Raw genomic sequence first — 22,944 nt, 5'->3', positions numbered from 1 at the left:
GGAGTCCATTATCTGTTGTCTATGTTGTCCCGGTATGGGTGTCTAAGTTGAGAATGATCAAAAGCGAGAAATCCAATGCGAACTTTCTCCTTAGACCCTTGTACAGGCGGCATAGAGGTACCCCTTTGTGACACTTGGTTGAAACATATGCTATGCAATGATAATCCGTGTTAATCCAAGCTAATTAGGACAAGGTACGAGCACTATTAGTATACTATGCATGAGGCTTGCAACTTATAGGATATCTTATACATAACACATATGATTTATTACTACCGTTGACAAAATTGTTTCTATGTTTTCAAAATGAAAAGCTCTAGCACAAAAATAGTAATCCATGCTTCCCTCTGCGAAGGGCCATTCTTCTACTTTATGTTGAGTCAGTTTACCTACTTCTTTCTATCTTAGAAGCAAACACTTGTGTAAACTGTGTGCATTGATTCTTACATGTTTACCTATTGCATTTGTTATATTACTTTGTGTTGACAATTATCCATGAGATATACATGTTGGAGTTGAAAGCAACCGCTGAAACTTATATCTTCCTTTGTGTTGTTTCAAAGCTTTCTACTAAGCATTTATTGCTTATGAGTTAACTGTTATGCAAGTCTTATTGATGCTTGTCTTGAAAGTATTATTCATGAAAAGTCTTTGCTATATGATTCAGTTGTTTACTCATTGTCTTCATCATTGCTTCGAATCGCTGCATTCATCTCATGTGCTTTACAATAGTATTGATCAAGATTATGATAGCATGTCACTTCAGAAATTATCCTTGTTATCGTTTACCTACTCGAGGGCGAGTAGGAACTAAGCTTGGGGATGCTTGATACGTCTCAAACGTATCTATAATTTCTTATGTTCCATGCTACTTTTATGATGATACTCACATGTTTTATACACATTATATGTCATTATTATGCATTTTCTGGCACTAACCTATTGACGAGATGCCGAAGAGCCAGTTGTTGTTTTCTGCTGTTTTTTGGTTTTAGAAATCCTAGTAAGGAAATATTCTCGGAATTGGACGAAATCAACGCCCAGGGGCTTATTTTTCCACGAAGCTTCCAGAAGACCGAAAGGGAAACGAAGTGGGGCGACGAGGCGGCCACACAACAGGGCGGCGTGGCCAGGGCTTGGGCCGCGCGGCCCTAGCGTGTGGGCCCCTCGTGGCGCCCCCTGACCTACCTCTTCGCCTACTTAAAGTCTTCGTCGCGAAACCCCCAGTACCGAGAGCCACGATACGGAAAACCTTCCAGAGACGCCGCTGCCGCCAATCCCATCTCGGGGGATTCAGGAGATCGCCTCCGGCACCCTGCCGGAGAGGGGAATCATCTCCCGGAGGGCTCTTCATCGCCATGATCGCCTCCGGATCGATGTGTGAGTAGTTCACCCCTGGACTATGGGTCCATAGCAGTAGCTAGATGGTCATCTTCTCCTCATTGTGCTATCATGTTAGATCTTGTGAGCTCCCTATCATGATCAAGATCATCTATTTGTAATGCTACATGTTGTGTTTGTTGGGATCCGATGAATATTGAATACTATGTCAAGTTGATTATCAATCTATCATATATGTTGTTTATATTCTTGCATGCTCTCCGTTGCTAGTAGAGGCTCTAGCCAAGTTGATACTTGTAACTCCAAGAGGGAGTATTTATGCTCGATAGTGGGTTCATGCCTCCATTGAATGCAGGACGTGTGAGAAAGTTCTAAGGTTGTGGATGTGCTGTTGCCACTAGGGATAAAACATCGATGCTTTGTCTAAGGATATTTGTGTTGATTACATTACGCACCATACTTAATGCAATTGTCTGTTGTTTACAACTTAATACCGGAAGGGGTTCGGATGATAACCTAAAAGTGGACTATTTAGGCATAGATGCATGCTGGATAGCGGTCTATGTACTTTGTCGTAATGCCCTGATTAAATCTCATAGTACTCATCATGATATATGTATGTGCATTGTTATGCCTTCTTTATTTGTCAATTGCCCAACTGTAATTTGTTCACCCAACATGTTATTTATCTTATGGGAGAGACACCACTAGTGAACTGTGGACCCCGGTCCATTCTTTACATCTGAAATACAATCTACTGCAATTGTTCTTTACTGTTCTTCGCAAACAAACATCATCTTCCACACAATACGTTTAATCCTTTGTTTTCAGCAAGCCGGTGAGATTGACAACCTCACTGTTACGTTGGGGCAAAGTACTTTGATTGTGTTGTGCAGGTTCCACGTTGGCGCCGGAATCCCTGGTGTTGCGCCGCACTACATTTCGCCGCCATCAACCTTCAACGTGCTTCTTGGCTCCTACTGGTTCGATAAACCTTGGTTTCTTTCTGAGGGAAAACTTGCTACTGTACGCATCACACCTTCCTCTTGGGGTTCCTAACGGACGTGTGTTAACTGCACGGATCACTGACTCAACATAAAGTAAAAGAATGGCCCTTCGCAGAGGGAAGCATGGATTACTATTTTTGTGCTAGAGCTTTTATTTTGAAAACATAGAAACAATTTTGTCAACGGTAGTAATAATTCATATGTGTTATGCATAAGACATCCTATAAGTTGCAAGCCTCATGCATAGAATACCAATAGTGCTCGCACCTTGTCCTAATTAGCTTGGATTTACATGGATTATCATTGCATAACATATGTTTCAACCAAGTGTCACAAAGGGGTACCTCTATGCCGCCTGTACAAGGGTCTAAGGAGAAAGTTCGCATTGGATTTCTCGCTTTTGATCATTCTCAACTTAGACAACCATACCGGGACAACATAGAAAACAGATAATGGACTCCTCTTTAATGCATAAGCATTCAACAACAGATAATATTCTCATAAGAGATTGAGGATTAATGTCCAAACTGAAACTTCCACCATGATTCATGGCTTTAGTTAGCGGCCCAATGTTCTTCTCTAACAATATATATGCATACTCAAACCATTTGATCATGATAAATCACCCTTACTTCAGACAAGACGAACATGCATAGCAACTCACATGATATTCAACAAAGGTGTAATAGTTGATGGCGTCCCCAGAAACATGGTTACCGCTCAACAAGCAACTTATAAGAAATAAGATACATAAGCTACATATTCTTTACCACAATAGTTTTTAAGGCGTTTTCCCATGAGCTATATATTGCAAAGACAAGGAATGAAATTTTAAAGGTAGCACTCAAGTAATTTACTTTGGAATGGCAGAGAAATACCACATAGTAGGTAGGTATGGTGGACACAAATGGCATAGGTTTTGGCTCAAGGTTTTGGATGCACGAGAAGTATTCCCTCTCAGTACAAGGCTTTGGGCTAGCAAGGTTGTTTGAAGCAAACACAAGTATGAACCGGTACAGCAAAACTTACATAAGAACATATTGCAAGCATTATAAGACTCTACACTGTCTTCCTTGTTGTTCAAACACTTCACCAGAAAATATCTAGACTTTAGAGAGACCAATCATGTAAACCAAATTTCAACAAGCTCTATGGTAGTTCTTCATTAATAGGTGCAAAGTACATGATGCTAGAGCTTAAACATGATCTATTTGAGCAAAACAATTGCCAAGTATCAAATTATTCAAGACAATATACCAATTACCACATGAAGCATTTTCTGTTTCCAAACAAATAACAATGAACGAAGCAGTTTCAACCTTCGCCATGAACATTAAAAGTAAAGCTAAGAACACCAGTGTTCATATGAACGAGCGGAGCGTGTCTCTCTCCCACACAAGGAATGCTAGGATCCGATTTTATTCAAACACAAACAAAAATAGAAACATACAGACGCTCCAAGTAAAGCACATAAGACGTGACGGAATAAAAATATAGTTTCACTAGAGGTGACCTGATAAGTTGTCGATGAAGAAGGGGATGCCTTGGGCATCCCCAAGCTTAGATGCTTGAGTCTTCTTGAAATATGCAGGGATGAACCACGGGGGTATCCCCAAGCTTAGACTTTTCACTCTTCTTGATCATTACTACAACAAGTAATCCTGTTGGTGACCCAACCTTCTGAGGCTATCACCAGCGCGGGTGCTTTTAGAGCCGCTAGATTTTCAACTTAGATGATCTGCGCCCTCCATTTGGTCTGATCGGTGAGTTCTTTTGCCACTTTGCTCTATATCTATTCTCTGGCTGACATTAGGTCCCATCTATTACGAGGCCACACTTCACAGTGATAGGTATAACTGGTTAGTGTAAAAAGTAAACAAAAAAGACACCGCTTTGCGCCCCACCCCCGACCCCGCAGATGAGCGGGCTCCCAGCCCTCTTTTTCCTCTTCACTTTCTCCAAAGCTCCACGCCCGCCGCCGCTCCCCTCATCGCCTTCGTACCCGCCACCGCTCCCTTCAGCGCCTCCTCACCCGCCGCCGCTACCCACTCCTGTACCAATTCTCCCTTGCAACGGCGCCCAAACTCGCCCTTCCGTTACCGCCTCCAAAGGGGAGGTAGGTGGTGGGTCTGCTCCCCATGGTGAGCAGGGCGACGACGGTTCCCGGCGGCCGCCACGACTACTACGCCTCCGTAGATGCCGTCGGGCCGGCTGGACGCCACCCCACGCGGACGCTCCCTCCCCACGTCCCTGTGCTCTTTCCTGAGATGGCTCTGCAGACTAGGGTTCCTGGCGGCCGCCGTCGTCGATGCCGTCGAGTCGGCTGGGCGCCATACCTGGCGGACCTTCCCTCCCTTCGCTAGAGCTAGAGCAGCTGGCTTTTACTGCCTTGCTCCAAATTTCAACTCTGCTTATTTATTTTACTGAAGAACAAACATGTATACTTTAGAGTGTACCCAATTCGTTCCTCACATGGCCCCTAATCTAAAGATACTTCAGGGTGTAGCCAAGGTGTTCCTCACATGCTCCCTAATCTAAAGAAATGTGCACTGCGATTTATCAGTTCTTTCCTTTATTATATAGTACTGTTTCTGATGTATCAACTAATACATAAGTGAACGTGCGTTATGTGGAACTAATGAAATTTGTGGCAAATATAGTGGAAACTGAAATATTTTACTTTGATCGTTTGGTTCCTTGATTTTTTCAGATTCAAGAAGTTCACTACTGTTACAGTGGAAGCCAGTGAGCGTGGCGGCAGCTGTAGTTGTTTGGTTGATTCGGCCAACCGAGTGCGTCCTACATAACTACTACTGCATGCAAGGGAAGCAACGAGGTGTTCTTTCTTCTCCAAATGTCCCTAATCCAAAGAAAGGTGTGCTGCCATTCAGTTTTTTTCTTTATTAGGTATCATCGTTTCTGTCCTATGATGGTATCATATTCTGAGAGACCGATGAGAGATCTTACGTGAGATCAATAGGGAGGGAGGGAAGTTACGAAATTCACGGTAAACATAATGTGAAATTTGGTGGGTGTTATTATCTGATACTTTGATGCTCAGATTCAAGACTCCTCATTACTTCTCCTGCCTGTCATGAAATCAGAGACAACTTGAACAACTTCATACTCAAAGACTGTGTGGTTATCAGCATCTGAACTCCAACCAATGCCCCATCCCTTGAAAAGCGCCCAACTTCTCCTTTCATAGGATACATTTCAAATGTGTTTATTGTCTTGCTTTTCATGCAGTATATAGTATTGGAGAACATATTAGTGTCTTCAGTTGTTTCTGGGTCTCTATACTTAAAATGTCCACAGGCAAAATAGGAGGTTCCCCACTAGACAATCCAAAGTGTACTATAAACTTCAGGGCCATTTTTTCCTTTATATTTCGAGCATAAATCTTGGTATACAGCCTTGAGTATCATAGATAGTCTAGATCTGGTTGTCTCTGAACTGACTTTCATCTCGAAGTTGTTCAAAGTTAAAAAAAATTCAGAATCCACACAATTAAGTTTGTCGTTTCCTGAAGCATCAAAGTTTGGGTCCAGACCTACGGTGATCTGCTCTTCTTCACTATCAGTGGTGCTCTCCAAACCATCTGACGCCGGTGAGCTCAAGGCGTCTCCGCCGAGCCCAGAGAGCGGGATGCTCGAAAGCTCTACTCCGGTGTAATGATCCATCTGCTGGCAACCGGAAGAAGTTCGGGGATGCACCACTTGGCCCTCAATCGGCATCGAGGCCAGTAGAAGAACCAGAGAGCCTCCTGACCGGAGGTTGAAGAAGGGTCACCTTTTTTACCACAGATCATGGCGACACGCTTGGTCACCATGTGATTCGCGCGATGAAGAACAACAGCTCCATGCAACCTCTCTTCTAGCCCACCACCACGGTGACTTGGAGGAGAGAGGAACAGGGCAACTTTGCACAGATCCAGTGAGACCGTGACCTTATTGACGGAGATTCTGTAGGTGAGCCACCTCGCCGCCTCTGGCTCCGACCGTCGGAGCTCCACGCCGGAGCAGAACCACCTCAGGTTGGACCAGATCTGGCCACAAAAGAGCGGTGCTTCACTCCAGAAAAGGGAAAAGCGACCTAAACCACTAGCTATACAGCATCGGCCCCCCTCCCACTCACCTCCGGCCACCGTGGCCCCCAGCGATGTGGGGGAGAGGAGCCGGCGACAGGATCTGAGGAGAGGGTTAGCAGTCGTTGGGGGAAAGGAAAGAGACGGTATCCACCAGACAGAGAAAAAGAGCGTTCACGAGGAGTAGTCCACCGGCTATAGTTGTTTGAACTGCATGTCTTGCTAGCAGTGCTCCTCCTGGCTGCTGCTTTGTCGCTGCCTTGTGGCCGGCCTGGGTTATTGTAGGAGTGGGCTAAAGCAGCACTCAACAAACGGAGCTCCACGAATACACGCCAATATTACTCTTAGAACTAGATGCATGTCAAGCACAAAGAAGCTCTTCATCGACCACGTTTTGTCAAAACATCATGCAGGCGGCGCGGCGAAGCGCGCATGTTCATCTAGTATTGTATCATCCTCCTCTCTTGATCCTTGAAAACTTCCTCCACACCAAACTCAAAACAAACTTATTAGAGGGTTAGTGCATAATCAAAAATTCACATATTCAGAGGTGACATAATCATTCTTAACACTTCTGGACATTGCCCAAAGCTACTGAAAGTTAATGGAACAAAAAAATCCATTCAACATAGCAAAAGAGGCAATGCGAAATAAAAGGCAGAATCTGTCAAAACAGAACAGTCCGTAAAGACGAATTTTTTAGGGGCACTTAACTTGCTCAGATGAAAAAGCTCAAATTGAATGAAAGTTGCGTACATATCTGAGGATCACGCATGTAAATTGGCAGATTTTTCCGAGTTACCTACAGAGAGTTCTCCTCAAATTCGTGACAGTAAGAAATCTGTTTGTGCGCAGTAATCCAAATCTAGTATCAACCTTACTATCAAAGACTTTACTTGGCACAACAATGCAATAAAATAAAGATAAGGAGAGGTTGCTACAGTAGTAACAACTTCCAAGACTCAACAAAACAGTAATAAAAACATACATGTGTTATCTCCCAAGAAGTGCTTTTCTTTAACGCCTTTCAGCTAGGCGCAGAAAGTGCAAATCAAGTATTATCAAGAGAAGAAGCATCAACATCATAATTTGTTCTAATAATAGAATCAAAAGGTAACTTCATTCTCTTTCTAGGGAAGTGTTCCATACCTTTCTTGAGAGGAAATTGATACTTAATATTCCCTTCCTTCATATCAATAATAGCACCAACAGTTCGAAGAAAAGGTCTTCCCAAAATAATGGGACAAGATGCATTGCATTCAATATCCAAGACAACAAAATCAACAGGAGAAAGGTTATTGTTAACCGTAATGTGAACATTATCAATCCTCCCCAAAGGTTTCTTTATAGAACTATCAGCAAGATTAACATCCAAATAACAATTTTTCAATGGTGGCAAGTCAAGCATATTATAGAGTTTTTTAGGCATAACAGAAATACTTGCACCAAGATCACATAAAGCATTACAATCAAAATCATTGACCTTCATCTTAATGATGGGCTCCCAACCATCTTCCAACTTCCTAGGAATAGAAGTTTCAAGTTTTAATTTCTCTTCTCTAGCTTTAATGAGAGCATTTGTAATATGTTCTGTAAAGGCCAAATTTATAGCACTAGCATTAGGACTTCTAGCAAGTTTTTGCAAGAACTTAATAACTTCAGAGATATGACAATCATCAAAATATTAACCATTATGATCTACAATAATGGGATCATTGTCCCCAATATTTTGAAAAATTTCAGCAGTTTTATCACAAACAGTTTCAGCAGTTTTAGCAGTTTCAGGCAGTTTTGCATGCTTTGCATTAGGAGTAGAAACATTGGCACCACCAATTATTTTACCATTGATAGTAGGAGGTTTAGCAACATGTGAAGCATCATCATTACTAGTGGTGGTAATAGTCCAAACTTTAGCTACATTATCCTCTTTAGCTAGTTTTTCTTCTCTTTCCCACCTAGCATGCAATTCAGCCATCAATCTAATATTTTCATTAATTCGAACTTGTATGGCGTTTGCTGTAGCAAATGACTTAATATCTTTAGTTTCATTAGGCATAGCTTTCAATTTTAAAAGATCAACATCAATAGCAAGACTATCAACCTTTGAAGCAAGAATATCAATTTTACCAAGCTTTTCCTCAACAGATTTGTTAATTAAAAGCAGTTTGTGTACTAATAAATTCTTTAAGCATGACCTCAAGACCAGAGGGTACACTCCTGCTATTGTTGTAAGAATTACCATAACCATTACCATTATTAGAAGGATATGGCCTATAGTTGTTACCAGAATTATTCCTATAAGCATTGTTGTTGAAATTATTATTTTTAGGGATTTCTATTTTCGTGCCCCTGGCTCCTTAGTTGTGCTCAGTTTTCCCCAGCCCCTTAGTTTTTCCTCAGTTTTCCCCAAGACCTTGTCTGAAACCCGCAGAAGGAGCTCGGACGGAAGGAATCCCGTTTAGTTGACGTTGGTTGGTGCTGGCAAGTGGGGCCGCTGTTGGTGCCCCGCAGTGGACACGTCTTCACTTATCCAGATCATCGTGGGACCCACAACTTGTCCACGTTAAGTGCGCCGGACCCACAGCTTACCCAGGTGACCGTTGCAAAATGGGAGCCCGAGCCAGCCCCGCGCCCGTGCCCGTGCCATTGCTTCCCCTTTCTTTCCCCGCGCCCCATTGTTCTTCTTTTCCACCAGCGGCAGCCCTTCTCCGGCAGGCGGGTGATGTCTAGTTTCTCTTCGACCTCCCGTTCTTCATGGCCGCAGTATGGACCCGTGCCTTTGACAAGATGCCCTGACTGCCCACGCCAGGAGCCTCTGAAGCGGTCGATCTGTAAGACGGACGAGAACGGCAACCGTGGACGTGAGTTCCTTGCATGTGAGAGCTTGCCATATAGAGAGGGGGATAAGGTTAGATCTCGCTCCAATTTCTCTGTTTTCTCTCGATTTTCTTGCTATTCCCTCGAATTTGGGATTTAGGGTTCCCGTTGTTGTTTTCAGATCCTGAAGAAATGCAGGCATTTTGAGTGGATCGATGTGTACGTTCAGAGGCTTCAATTGCAGGAATCAATTGGCGCTATTGGGGAGCGCAATTTGGGAGGGGGACTTCTTTGTAGAGAATGCGGCGGAGAGAGGAGCCGTTCCGATTATGCCTAATGCTCCCAATGTAGGACTGGTGGAAGTGAAGGGAGAACTGAAGAAAATGAACAAGCAGTTAAGGCAGCTGATCGAGTTGAAGAAGCAAGCTAATCTGATGGCTGGTTGTTTTTCTGTTGTATAATTACGATCGGATTCTTATCATTGCTCACCAGGCGCTAGAAGTTGTTACAAGGGATACCTTGTTACAAATTCATTATTCAGTTACATGTACTTGTAGTTGTTTTCATAGTTAGTGTGTGCATTCACCGAAATTACCAACTATATTGGAATGCTTTATGTATGCCTCATGTTTATACAAGGGATTCTTATCATTGCTCACCGAACTATATTAGTGTGTGCCGTTTCAAATTACCGAAACTATATGCCAAAACTATATCCCCTAAAAGAAAAAGGAAAGCGAAAGATAGTTGATAATTGTTAGAGGGGTGACAATAATGCATTCACCGAAATCCGCAAATATGTATGCCTCATGTTTATACCGAAATTATACCACTTTTGGGCCGTTTCAAATTACCGAAACTATATGCCAAAACTATATCCCCTAAAAGAAAAAGGAAAGCGAAAGATAGTTGATAATTGTTAGAGGGGTGACAATAATGCATTCACAGAAATCCGCAAATATGTATGCCTCATGTTTATACCGAAATTATACCACTTTTGGTCCGTTTCAAATTACTGAAACTATATGCCAAAACTATATCCCCTAAAAGAAAAAGGAAAGCGAAAGATAGTTGATAATTGTTAGAGGGGTGACAATAATGCATTCACCGAAATCCGCAAATATGTATGCCTCATGTTTATACCGAAATTATACCACTTTTGGGCCGTTTCAAATTACCGAAACTATATGCCAAAACTATATCCCCTAAAAGAAAAAGGAAAGCGAAAGATAGTTGATAATAATGCATCCACCGACAGAGAGAGAGGGGTGGCCACGAAGAGAGAGAGAGAGAGAGAGAGAGAGAGAGGGGGGGGTGGCCACGAAGAGACGGGGAGGGGTATACTGCCCGTTAGATCAGTTGATCAACGGTTCGTGGAGTCGATCCGTGTGACAACGGCTCAACCAATCAGGATAAGTTTGGGCTTCTGAGAGCATTTGTGACAGAACTTGAGGGCAAAACTGAGTAGTACTAACAATCCAAGGGCACATAAATAGTAAATAGACTAAGGGATTCAAACAAAAAGAATTGCAAAATGAAAAATGCGTGTTTTGTACAATAAAATTCATATTGGGCTACATCAAATTATTTGCAATTCAAATATACATGAGTGTGACAATTATGGCATCATTTAGACAAACTATGTTTTTGGGGAAGATGTTTTGCAAAGGGGTTTGAGTGGAAAACCATGCATCTTCATAGCTACACTAGTGATTCTGAGAAGTGGCAATTTGTGGTAAAACTTGGTTTATATATGTTTGTTAAGGTTTTCTTGGTGGCAGGTTGCGTAGGAAGAATCCATGAGTAGGTGCCACTATATTTTTATTTTTTTGAATTTTTTTGCGCATGAAATGACTCAATTAGATATGTTAATCTCATTTGTTGACTCTCTGTTGACTAGCTATTTGAGGGTAAAACTGAGTATATTGCACTTGCCAGTCTAAGTACTCGAGGGGAAAACTGAGTACAGATAAAATTTATGTATAAGGCCCGAGGTTATAACTGAGTACACCAAACGTCCCAGGGTTAGACTCGTGTCGCCGTGCATGCTGCAGCCATGCATAGCGGACGCGTGTTGCGGTACACGCCACCTTCGTCTTTATAGAGCCCTTTCTCTCTCCCTCGATGCACTTTCTCACTGCAACCGCCTCTCCTGTCCCATCATCTTCTCCACAACCGAAGAAAAAACCCCGAAGAAAACCGCCGGCGATGGAGAAGAATGAGATGCCCATTGTCGGCGCATCAGCCGCCGGCGCATCGGCCGCTGCCCCCGTCCAGGCCCCTGTCGCTGCTTCCAACGTAGCAGCCGGCGCATCGGCCGCCGCCACCGTCCAGGCCCCTGTCGCTTGGGACCCGTACGAACCAGCGCCGTACGTCGCGCCGGAGAACCCCTACGACACCAGCATCGTCGACGACGAGCCGGAGGTAACCCTTTGCCCCCTTGTTCTTATCCCATTTCAATCCTTTTGTGTTAGATCTAGCATTATTAGGGTTCGTCTGTTCCTAGTTCAATCCATTTGTGTTAGATCTAGCGTTATTAGGGTGCGTCTGTTCCCTATTTCAATCCTTTTGTGTTAGATCTTGCGTTATTAGTGCTTGTGATTTGCTTTTGTGCCGATGATGATGAATATTTGGGCACAAATTGATTCAGGGTTTGGTCAGTAAACAATTGGTGTGTACAAAATTGTTGTGCAAGATCTTTGGTTTACTGACTCAAATCCTGGATATAAGTGTGTCCAATGTAACTGAGGCTACCTCTTTTTTTCGAGCCCATATTATCATGCATGATCTTTGTTCACTCTCTGTTCCATCATCGTTGCAATTGACTCCGTGTTTTTTGCACGATCTTTGGTGCTACGTGACAGGTGCAGAGCAGCGACGTCGACAGCGACGACGAGTCCTTCCACACCAAGACTCGTCACGTCCTCAGGAGGCTGAGTCCGGCCATTACGATGGCCCCTTTGCTCGAGGCATTTACAAGTGCCCCTTCTGCAACAGGAAGCTCCGCGCCACCGACTTCAACTGCCTGGTGAACCATGCTAAATCCATTGGCAGATGCGGCGCTAGAGTTGGAACGACGGTGAATGTGCATGCGTTCATGGCCAAACACAAAGCACTTGGGATTCACCTGCGCAACCTCCAGGCGAGTCACAGGCGCAACCTCCAGGCGTTGAACATGCCTACTGCACTCTCTGTATGTGACTGCTCTATCTGTAGAGCAGCTTAAATTCATGTAAAATGTAGCTTATGTTGTAGGGTTCTATCGGTACTACTGTTGGATCTGTCGTGAACATATCTATGCTATGTTGGCTGCTGTATGCAGCTTATCCTATATTTTTTCTGGATTTGTGCCCTAGATTTCCTACCTGATTGGGTAAAAACAAAGGCATAAAGAAATGAATGTCGTTAAAAAACAGAAGGAGAAGCTGCTCTAGATTTGCTACCAATTTGGGCTATCAAATATGAATGAGATCGAGCGAGAGAGAGGAAAAAGGTACATTGAAAACTGCTAATTTGGGCGAAAGAGACATAAACCACTCGTGTCCACGTCCCGGACCCACACGGCTCCACACGCTACGGCCCCACACGCTACGGCCACACACGCTACTGCCACACAAACATGGTCTCGTCCTGTCCCACGCGGTTCCTTCCTACCAGCCCCACACGACGCGGCCCCACAAACGACACGACCCCACTCGTCAGCACGGAACGGTCAACTTAACGGAATCCTGCCGTCCTAGCTGCTTCTGCTCCTTCTGCGGGTTTCAGACAAGGTCCTAGGGAAAACTGAGGAAGAACTAAGGAGCTGGGGAAAATTGAGCACAACTAAGGACCCGAGGGCACAGAAATAGAAATCCCTTATTTTTAATGAAGTTCACATCAACATGTTCTTCTTGGGCAACCAATGAAGCTAAAGGAACATTATTTGGATCAACATTAGATCTACCATTCACAAGCATAGACATAATAACATCAATCTTATCACTCAAAGAAGAGGTTTCTTCAACAGAATTTACCTTCATACCTTGTGGAGCCCTTTCAGTGTGTCATTCAGAGTAATTGATCATCATATTATCAAGAAGATTTGTTGCCGCCCCCAAAGTGATGGACATAAAAGTACCTCCAGCAGCTGAATCCAATAGGTTCCGTGAAGAAAAATTCAGTCCTGCATAAAAGGTTTGGATGATCATCCAAGTAGTTAGTCCATGGGTAGGGCAATTCTTTACCAAAGATTGCATTCTTTCCCATGCTTGGGCAACATGCTCATTATCCAATTGCTTAAAATTCATAATGCTACTTCTCAAAGATATAATTTTAGCGGGAGGATAATATCTGATACGTCTCCAACGTATCTATAATTTCTGACGTTCCATGCTAGTTTTATGACAATATCTACATGTTTTGCTCACACTTTATAATGATTTTATGAATTTTTCGGAACTAACCTATTAACAAGATGCCGAAGTGCCAGTTCCTGTTTTCTGTTGTTTTTGGTTCTAGAAAGGCTGTTCGGGCAATATTCTCGGAATTCGACGAAACGAAGACCCAACATCATAATTCACCGAGACGGACCAGGACACCGAAGGAGAGTCGGAGGGGAGGCCTGGTGCCCCCAGACCATAGGCCAGCGCGGCCTGGAGGGGGGGGCGCACCGCCCTATGGGGTGGGACCCCCAGGCGCCCCGTTGCGCCACCTCTTCGCCTATAAGACCCCTCGTGACCTAAAACCTCGATACCGATTGACGAAACTCCAGAAAGACTCCAGGGACGCCGCCGTCATCGCGAAACTCCGTTTCAGGGGACAGAAGTCTCTGTTCCGGCACGTCGCCGGGACGGGGAATTGCCCCCGGAGTCATCTCCATCGACACCACCGCGATCTTCATTGCCATCGATGTCTCCCATGATGAGGAGGGAGTAGTTCTCCCCCGAGGCTGAGGGCTCTACCGGTAGCTATGTGGTTCATCTCTCTCTCCCATGGTGTGATCTTTATGTGATCATGAGCTTTGTATCACTATTAATCTATGTGCTACTCTAGTGATGTTATTAAAGTACTCTATTCCTCCTCCATGATGTAATGTTGACAGTGTGTGCATCATGTAGTACTTGGTGTAGGTTATGATTGTAATCTCTTGTAGATTATGAAGTTAACTATTACTATGATAGTATTGATGCGATCTATTCCCCCTTTCATAGCTATTGTTGACAGTGTGTATGCTATGTTAGTACTCGGTCTAAATTGCAACGGTCTATTATGCACTCTAGAGGTTACTCTAATATGAACTCCGGATGTTGTGGAGCTTGTTTACTCCGGCTTGAGGGAGCTCTTGTAGCCCTACACAATGAATGGTGTTTGTTATCAAACAAGAGAGTGTATGTAGCACAAGTGAGGAGAAGTTATTTATTTGTTATGTGATCAATGTTGAGAGTGTCCACTAGTGAAAGTATGATCCCTAGGCCTTGTTTCCAAATACTGCAGACATCGCTTGTTTACTGTTTTACTGCATCTTTACTTCCTGCAATATTACCACCATCTATACCACCTGTGTTTTACTATCTCTTCGCCGAACTAGTGCACCTATACATCTGACAAGTGTATTAGGTGTGTTGGGGACACAAGAGACTTCTTGTATCTTAATTGCAGGGTTGCTTGAGAGGAATATCTCTGACCTCTACCTCCCTGAGTTCGATAAACCTTGGGTGATTCACTTAAGGGAAACTTGCTGTTGTTCTACAAACCTCTGCTCTTGGAGGCCCAACACTGTCTACAGGAATAGAAGCGTGCGTAGACATCAATATCTACCAATGAAAGCATCTTTACATTTAGTCCATGAATCAATACTATTCTTAGGCAAAGATAGCAACCAATCTTTAGCTCTCCCTCTTAAGGAGAAAGGAAACAATTTCAGTTTTATAATGTCCCCATCTACATCCTTATACTTTTGCATCTCACAAAGTTCAACAAAATTATTAAGGTGGGCAGCAGCATCATCAGAACTAACACCAAAAAATTGCTCTCTCATAACAAGATTTAGTAAAGCAGGTTTAATTTCATAAAATTCTGCTGTAGTAGCAGGTGGAGCAATAGGTGTGCATAGGAAATCATTATTATTTGTGCTAGTGAAGTCACACAACTTAGTATTCTCAGGAGTACCCATTTTAGCAGTAATAAAAACAAGTAAAGCAAACTAAATTAAGTAAAGTAAAACAAGTAACTAATTTTTTGTGTGTTTTTAATATAGAGAACGCAAACAAGATAGTAAATGAAATAAAGCAAAAACTAGTAACTAATTTTTTTTGTGTTTTTGATATAAAGAAAGCAAACAAAACATAAAATAAAGTAAAGTAAAGCAAGAAAATAAACAAAGTAAAGAGATTGGATGTGAGAGACTTCCCTTGCAGCGTGTCTTGATCTCCCCGGCAACGGCGCCAGAAATTTAGCTTGTTGACGCGTAAAGCACACGCCCGTTGGGAACCCCAAGTGGAAGGTGTGATGCGTACAGCAGCAAGTTTCCCTCAGTAAGAAACCAAGGTTTATCAAACCAGTAGGAGATGAAGGCCACGTGAAGGTTGTTGGCGGAGGAGTGTAGTGCGGCGCAACACCAGGGATTCCGGCGCCAACGTGGAACCTGCACAACACAATCAAAATACTTTGTCCAACTTAACAGTGAGGTTGTCAATCTCACCGGCTTGCTGTAAACAAAGGATTAAACGTATGGTGTGGAGAATGATGTTTGTTTGCGAAGAACAACAGAGAACAGAGTTTGCAGTTGATTGTATTTCAGATGTAAAAGAATGGACCGGGGTCCACAGTTCACTAGTGGTGTCTCTCCAATAAGATAAATAGCATGTTGGGTGAACAAATTACAGTTGGGCAATTGACAAATAGAGATGCATATACATATCATGATGACTACTATGAGATTTACTTAGGGCATTACGATAAAGTACATAGACCGCTATCCAGCATGCATCTATGCCTAAAAAGTCCACCTTTGGGTTAGCATCCGCACCCATTCCAGTATTAAGTTGCAAACAACAGACAATTGCATTAAGTATGGTGCGTAATGTAATCAACACAAATATCCTTAGACAAAGCATTGATGTTTTATCCCTAGTGGCAACAGCACATCCACAACCTTAGAACTTTCTGTCACTGTCCCAGATTCAATGGAGGCATGAACCCACTATCGAGCATAAATACTCCCTCTTGGAGTCACAAGTATCAACTTGGCCAGAGCCTCTACTAGCAACGGAGAGCATGCAAGAACATAAATAACACATATATGATAGATTGATAATCAACTTGACATAGTATTCAATATTCATCGGATGCCAACAAACGCAACATGTAGCATTACAAATAGACGATCTTGATCATAATAGGCAGCTCATAAGATCTAACATGATAGCACAATGAGGAGAAGACGACCATCTAGCTACTACTATGGACCCATAGTCCAAGGATGAACTACTCACGCATCAGTCCAGAGGCGATCATGGTGATGTAGAGTCCTCCGGGTGATGATTCCGCTCTCCGGCAGGGTGCCGGAGGCGATCTCCTGAATCCCCCGAGATGGGATTGGCGGCGGCGGCGTCTCTGGAACTTTTTCCGTATCGTGGCTCTCGGTCATAGGGTTTTCGCGACGGAGAGTTTAAGTAGGCGGAAGGGCAGAGTCGGAGGAGGCACGGGGGCCCCACACCATAGGGCGGCGCGGGCCCCTCCTTGGCCGCGCCGCCATGTGGTGTCGCCACCTCGTGGCCCCACTTTGTATCTCCTTCGGTCTTCTGGAAGCTCCGTGGAAAAATAAGACCCTAGGCGTTCGTTTCGTCCAATTCCGAGAATATTTCCCGTGTAGGATTTCTGAAACCAAAAATAGCACAAGACAGGAACTGGCGCTTCGGCATCTCGTTAATAGGTTAGTGCCGGAAAATGCATATAAATGATATAAAGTGTATATAAAACATGTGAGTATTGTCATAAAACTAGCATGGAACATAAGAAATTATAGATACGTTTGAGACGTATCACCCACGACCTAGGAGGGCTAGCATGGGCCGAGGGGATGCTCCCTGGCCTAATGGGCCGGGAGCACATGCCCACCAAGGCCCAGGCCGGCCAACCGGAAGTACGGAAGTGCTGCCGGATTGCAGCACCGGAACGATCGTCTACACCAACAACGAGATTAATCTCGTAAGCTTTGGAATCTTCGAGGGTTAGTCTCATGTCCATCTCGTTGCTTCGATCTTGTAGATTAGATCTTGGGTGTTTCATAGATTAGATCTTGGATTTATTCGTCTTTGCGGTAGGACATTTTTTGTTTTCTATGCAACGAACCCCTTCACCGGCCCTTCCGGCGGGGGCGCGCGACTGCGAGTAACCGAGGCCGGTGTAGGCCGCGCGACGGCGAGTAGGTACGGCCGTTGTAGTTTTAGGTTAACTCGACTAACCATCTCTGTAAAGATGGTCCTTTTGGCCAATCAATAGTAATGAAAAAATCTTTTGCGTACCTACTCACTGCCGACCGGGCTCGGATGCACCCAAGGCGGACAGATTTCGCGACTGCGGAGCGTCCGCGGAGACGCAAACCTGGCGCATATTTGGGCCAGGTTTGTGTCTCCGCAGACGGCCCGATCACTTTGCGTTGCCCCACTAGAGGTGGTGCCAGACGCATTTCCGGTCACAGCGGACACAAACGGTCGCTCCGTTTGCATAGCGCCTGGAGATGCCCTAAGGGCATCTCCAGCGGCGCGACGCAAATGGTCGCTGAGCGACCGTTTTCGTCCGCCGTGACCGGAAATGCGTCTGGGCTCCCGTCCGGCGGGCGACGCAAAGTGATTGACCCGTCCGCGGAGACGCAAACCTGGCCCAAATATGCGCCAGGTTTGCGTCTCCGCGGACGCTTGGCGGACGCGCTGAGCGTCCTCCATTTCTTACCCGGTCCCGCAAGTCAGCGAGAGCAAAATCGACCGCTTCGACCTGATTTCTTTTTTCACCCTCGTTGGTGCCCTAGTGCGACGCCCCCGCCCCAATCCCCGCCGTCGGCCGCAGCGCCGCAGTACTCGCCGCCGGCACCATTGTCGCCGCGCGGGAGAGAAGGATCGTACTCGGGGTTGGCTCCGGCGCGAACCTGCCGGCTGTTTTCGGGCGAAACGTTGCCGGTTGCGCCGCCCTTCCGCGCCGCCCACGACCTGTTCAACCTATTGCGCCGGTAGGTTTCTTCTCCTTTTTTCGGCGCGATTTGTGCGCGGCCATTGATCAACAGTTCGTATCGACGCAGATGGACGCGTGGCATATGGTGGAGAAGTTCCGCGCGGAGATCGTTGACTCCTCTTCGGACGACGAGTTCGATCAGTCGGCGCACACATTGGCAACTACTGTGGCCTCCATGATCCACGAGTTCACCTCAAACCCGGGGCCGCAGCACCGGGGCTCTGTGAAGGGGCGCTCGAAAAACCTGCCGCGCAACAGAGTGGCAGGGCAGGCCCGCCTCCACAAGGACTACTTCCACCTCACCAATCCGATCTTTCCGGAAAATTTGTTCCGGCGCCGATACAGGATGTCAAGGGACCTGTTCCTGGTCATTCTACGGGGCGTCAGGAACTACGACCCCTACTTCCAATGCAGGCCCGATGCAACAGGTGCGCTAGGCTTCACCTCCTACCAAAAATGCTCTGCGGCTATTCGCATGCTCTCATATGGAATGGCTGCTGATATATTCGATGTGTATCTTCGAATGGGTGAGAGCACCTGCCTTGAGTCCATGTACAGGTTTTGTCGAGCTGTGATTGCCGTGTTCGGAGAGTATTATTGTAGGGAGCCAACTGTTGAGGATACAAGGCGCCTCCTATCTATCAACGAGTCTAGAGGCTTCCCAGGAATGATTGGCAGCATAGATTGCATGCACTGGGAGTGGAAAAACTGTCCATTTGGATGGCATGGTCAGTACAACGGGCATGAGGAGGGACGGACTGTCATTCTTGAAGCTGTCATATCTCAAGATTTATGGATTTGGCATTCATTCTTTGGCATGGCCGGTTCCAACAATGATATCAATGTGTTGCACCGATCACCGGTTTTCGAAAGGCTCATGCAAGGCAAAGCTCCCCGGGTGAGCTATGAGATCAATGGAAATGCATATGACAAGCCATATTATCTTGCTGATGGCATCTACCCTGACTGGGCCACATTGGTGAAGACTGTCCGTAATCCAAACTCCGAGAAGACGAGGAGGTTTGCCAAGATGCAAGAGGCTTGCAGGAAAGATGTGGAGCGTGGATTTGGTGTGCTCCAAGCTCGGTGGACAATTGTCCGTCACCCGGCAAGAACATGGTCGCTGAAGACCATGCATGAGGTGATGACATGTTGCGTGATCATGCACAACATGATCGTTGAGAACGAGCGTCTTGATGGCCGCAATGAGAATCACTGGGAATTCCAAGGTGAGTTGGTTGCGCCAATTCCTGGAGCTTCTACTTGGGAGGACTATCTACATATGAATGTAGAAGTCACAAACGATACCGTCTCCAAACAGCTGCAGACGGATCTGATTGAGCATCAATGGACCATGGCTGGCCATGAAGATCATGCCTAGAGGACTAGTATCTTATTTTCATGTAGACTTTTCAAAATTTAAATGTAATAACTATGACTTCGTTGAAATCCTATTTGTTGTTTCAAAACTTCATATTTGATGCAAACGCGGAAATGCGTCGCGCCGCTGGAGCCACCCCAGGGTGCAAACAGACGCGCGGATAAAAACGGTCTGTCTCGCGTCCGCCACGTGACGCAAACGGGCATTTCGGACGTCCGAAATGCGTCCCGCCGCTGGAGATGCCCTAAAAGAAAAGAGATGCATTTTGCAAAGATAGCCAAAGCTTGGCTGCCACAGCCGACGTTGACACAGCAGCAGGGCGTACCTTGCTTGTCAATGTCAGCATCTCTCCTTCCCCTTCCCCCACCTAATCTCGCGGGAGACCGCACAAGCTAAAGCTTACCCCTCCCCCATCTCCACCTTTCCCCCAATCCAATTCCAACCTGAGCAGCAGCCCGATTCCCCTGAACAAGCCCATGATTAGCTGACGACTCGTCGCGCTCTACCCACACCCCGGCCACGGCGCCTACGAGCCCCCGCCGCGGCGGCGGAGGCCGCCGCGCCGGCGCCGGTGGCGGGGGATGCGGCGGCGTGGACGACGCCGCGCTCTGCGACGACCTGCTGCAGGAGGTGTTCGGCCTGCTCCCGCGCGCCGCCGCGCCGTCCGTCTCCCTCGTCTCCCGCCGCTGGCTCGCGCTACTACGGGCGTCCACCTCCCGCCTGACGCTCCGCCTGCCGCCGACCTCCACGGGAGCCTCGCCCTCCGCTGCTCTCGCCGACCTGCTCTCGCGGTACCCCTACCTATCCGCCCTGGCCGTGGTCTCCGCCGCCGCCCACGACGCCGACCTGGTCCTGCTCGCGGTCGCCGCCTCGCCCTCGGCCACCAGGCTCACCGCGCTGCGCTTCTCGCTCGGCTCGCCCGTCTCGCCCGCCACGCTCAGCGCCGTCTCCCTCACCTTCTCCGGCCTCACCTCGCTCCACCTCACCGCCCTCAGCCCGCTCTCCTTCCGCTGGCTCGCCTGCCTGCCATGCCTCAAGTCCTTCGCCCTCGTCAACTCCGCCTCTCCCGCCGTTGACTCAACCGTCTCCACCACCTCCTCCTCCGACGCCTACGCCGAGGCCGAAGCCGTGGCGCCGTTGCCTCTCGAGAGGCTCTCGCTCTGCGGCATCCGCTCCGGCCACCGCGGTCTCGGGTGGCTGTGGCAGCGCTGCGGGAGCCTCCGGTGGCTGCAGCTGCGCGCCTGCGACAGCATCGGGGACGGGCCCGCGTCGACCGTCTTCCCGGAATGCCTCGACGGCCTGCTCGAGCTGGAGCTCCGCGCCTGCCGCTCCGTCGCCGACCGCGTGCTCCTCCTGGCCGCAGACCGCTGCCATGCGCTAACGTCCCTCCTGGTGTACGACGGCGGCAGCAGGGAGGCCCTCCTCCACTTCATGCACCAGCGTGGCGCCGCTCTGCACACCCTCGACCTCCGCCTACCTCTGGACCTGCACAACGACCACCTCCTTGCGATTGGTGGTCACCACAGCCAGGCCAGTCTCGCGGTCCTTCGCCTCCAAAGTTGCGTCCTCATCACCGGGGACGGTCTCCGCTCTCTCGCACTCACAGCCATTGGGGCAGGTATCCAAGAGGTCGCCCTAGTGAGCTGCGACGTACTTGAACGGGAGCCCGGGCTGCTCACCTTCCTCAGCCAGAGCATGCGCCAGCTCCGTCGCCTTGATCTGTCTTACAACGAGACGCTCAAGGACAAGGAGATTGGTGCCATGCTATCGTCTTGCCGGAATCTAATTGACATCAGGTTTAGAGGCTGCCGCTCCCTTACTGGAGAATCACTCGTCTCCTTGCTGAGGCACTGTGGGCGGTCAGTGGAGGTCCTGGACATCTCCCGCTGCCCTGGCATGAAAGGAGCCAGTGTCGAATTCTTTGCCCAGCGAGCCACCCGTTTGAATCATTTGATCATCGAGGAGAGCTCCGCGTCGGAGGAATTGAAGGCAATTGCGCAGACCAAAGGCATCAAGCTTGGCCCATTGCCTTGTGAAGGATCATTCTGATCTAAGGTAACCTTATTCAGAATGAAACTCATCGATGCTGGAACTTAAGGAATCGCTTACTGAATGTTGAATAAGGGGTTAGTGCTTACTTATCTGTGTATAAAACTATGGTGGAAATGTGTGTGTGTATCTCTTGTTAACTGTAAACTTGTAATTAAAAGGCCCCTCCTTGCTGCCTGACTTGTAAATTGAGCAGCAAGAATTGTGCTATTGTATATGTGTAAAGAAATAAAGCTGAAACTATTGCATGGAATTCGAGTTTCCGTTTTTTTTATCAGTAGTGTATATGTTATGAAGGGCGGCCTGGTGCAGCGGTAGAGCCTCACCGCCTGTGACCGAGAGGTCCCAGGTTCGAGTCGCGGTCTCCTTACATTGCACTTCGTGAGGGTAAGACTTGCCACTAACACCTTCCCCAGACCCCGCACAGTGCGGGAGCTCTTAGCACTGGGTACGTCCTTTTTAGTAGTGTATATGTTATGCAAGCCTTTTTTTTTGGTGAGAAATCTCAGTCTCTGAGATGTGTGGTGTGGTGAAAACAGATCAAATGCTGAGCATGTTCTCAAACTACATTCAAGCGTATTATTCAGAATATTGATTCAAATGTGAACTTTGGATAAGCATGAGTCTAAATACGGATGGGAACAACATTCGGTGTAGATTCATGTCAGTAGTTCTGCATTTAATTTAGTGTTATAATCCTATATGTAAAAGTTTTATAGGAAACTTACGTAATTGCTGATGTGGACCAAGTAATGAGAGAGAGAACAGCTGATTCCTGTAAACTAGCCCTTGTATGCTGATGCTATCCGTGCCAGCATGGAATTGGACATTATGTTGATCTTTTAAGTTGTTGTAACTGAATAATTGGCGTTGTTAAGAAATTGCAAAGGAAGTTCCTACTTTTCTGATGTCAATACCTGTTCTAATTTCTGTCTGTCTTAGTTTCTGGGTGTAGATGTCGATTCATGACAGAGCCTTCTGCGGACTATTTATGCCTCAAGTTTTAGTGGTAAGTGAATTTTTGGTGTAGCAATCTGCAAAGGAAATGTATT

General features: G+C 46.4%; 1 protein-coding gene across 1 annotated transcript; it reads left to right on the top strand.

Moving 5' to 3' along the window:
- Positions 1-4,486: 4,486 nt before the first annotated feature.
- Positions 4,487-22,145, top strand: LOC127347325 (uncharacterized). The gene is made up of 3 exons (XM_071829221.1): positions 4,487-4,633; positions 6,320-6,413; positions 20,328-22,145. Exons 1-3 carry the CDS (start codon positions 4,487-4,489, stop codon positions 21,890-21,892), a joined length of 1,806 nt encoding a protein of 601 aa, XP_071685322.1. The 3' UTR covers positions 21,893-22,145.
- Positions 22,146-22,944: the final 799 nt, after the last annotated feature.

The sequence above is a fragment of the Lolium perenne genome, chromosome 4, assembly GCF_019359855.2.
Source record: "Lolium perenne isolate Kyuss_39 chromosome 4, Kyuss_2.0, whole genome shotgun sequence".
Classification (NCBI taxonomy): Eukaryota; Viridiplantae; Streptophyta; class Magnoliopsida; order Poales; family Poaceae; genus Lolium; species Lolium perenne.
This window is presented reverse-complemented; position numbering and strand designations above follow the sequence as displayed.

Bases quoted from the DNA above. Each gene is read 5' to 3' on its own strand.
- LOC127347325 (XM_071829221.1), top strand. From the start codon at position 4,487: ATGGTGAGCAGGGCGACGACGGTTCCCGGCGGCCGCCACGACTACTAC. The intron at 4,634-6,319 runs GTTCCTGGCGGC...GAGATTCTGTAG, and splicing joins AGATGGCTCTGCAGACTAGG to GTGAGCCACCTCGCCGCCTC. The intron at 6,414-20,327 runs GTGCTTCACTCC...GCCCATGATTAG, and splicing joins GATCTGGCCACAAAAGAGCG to CTGACGACTCGTCGCGCTCT.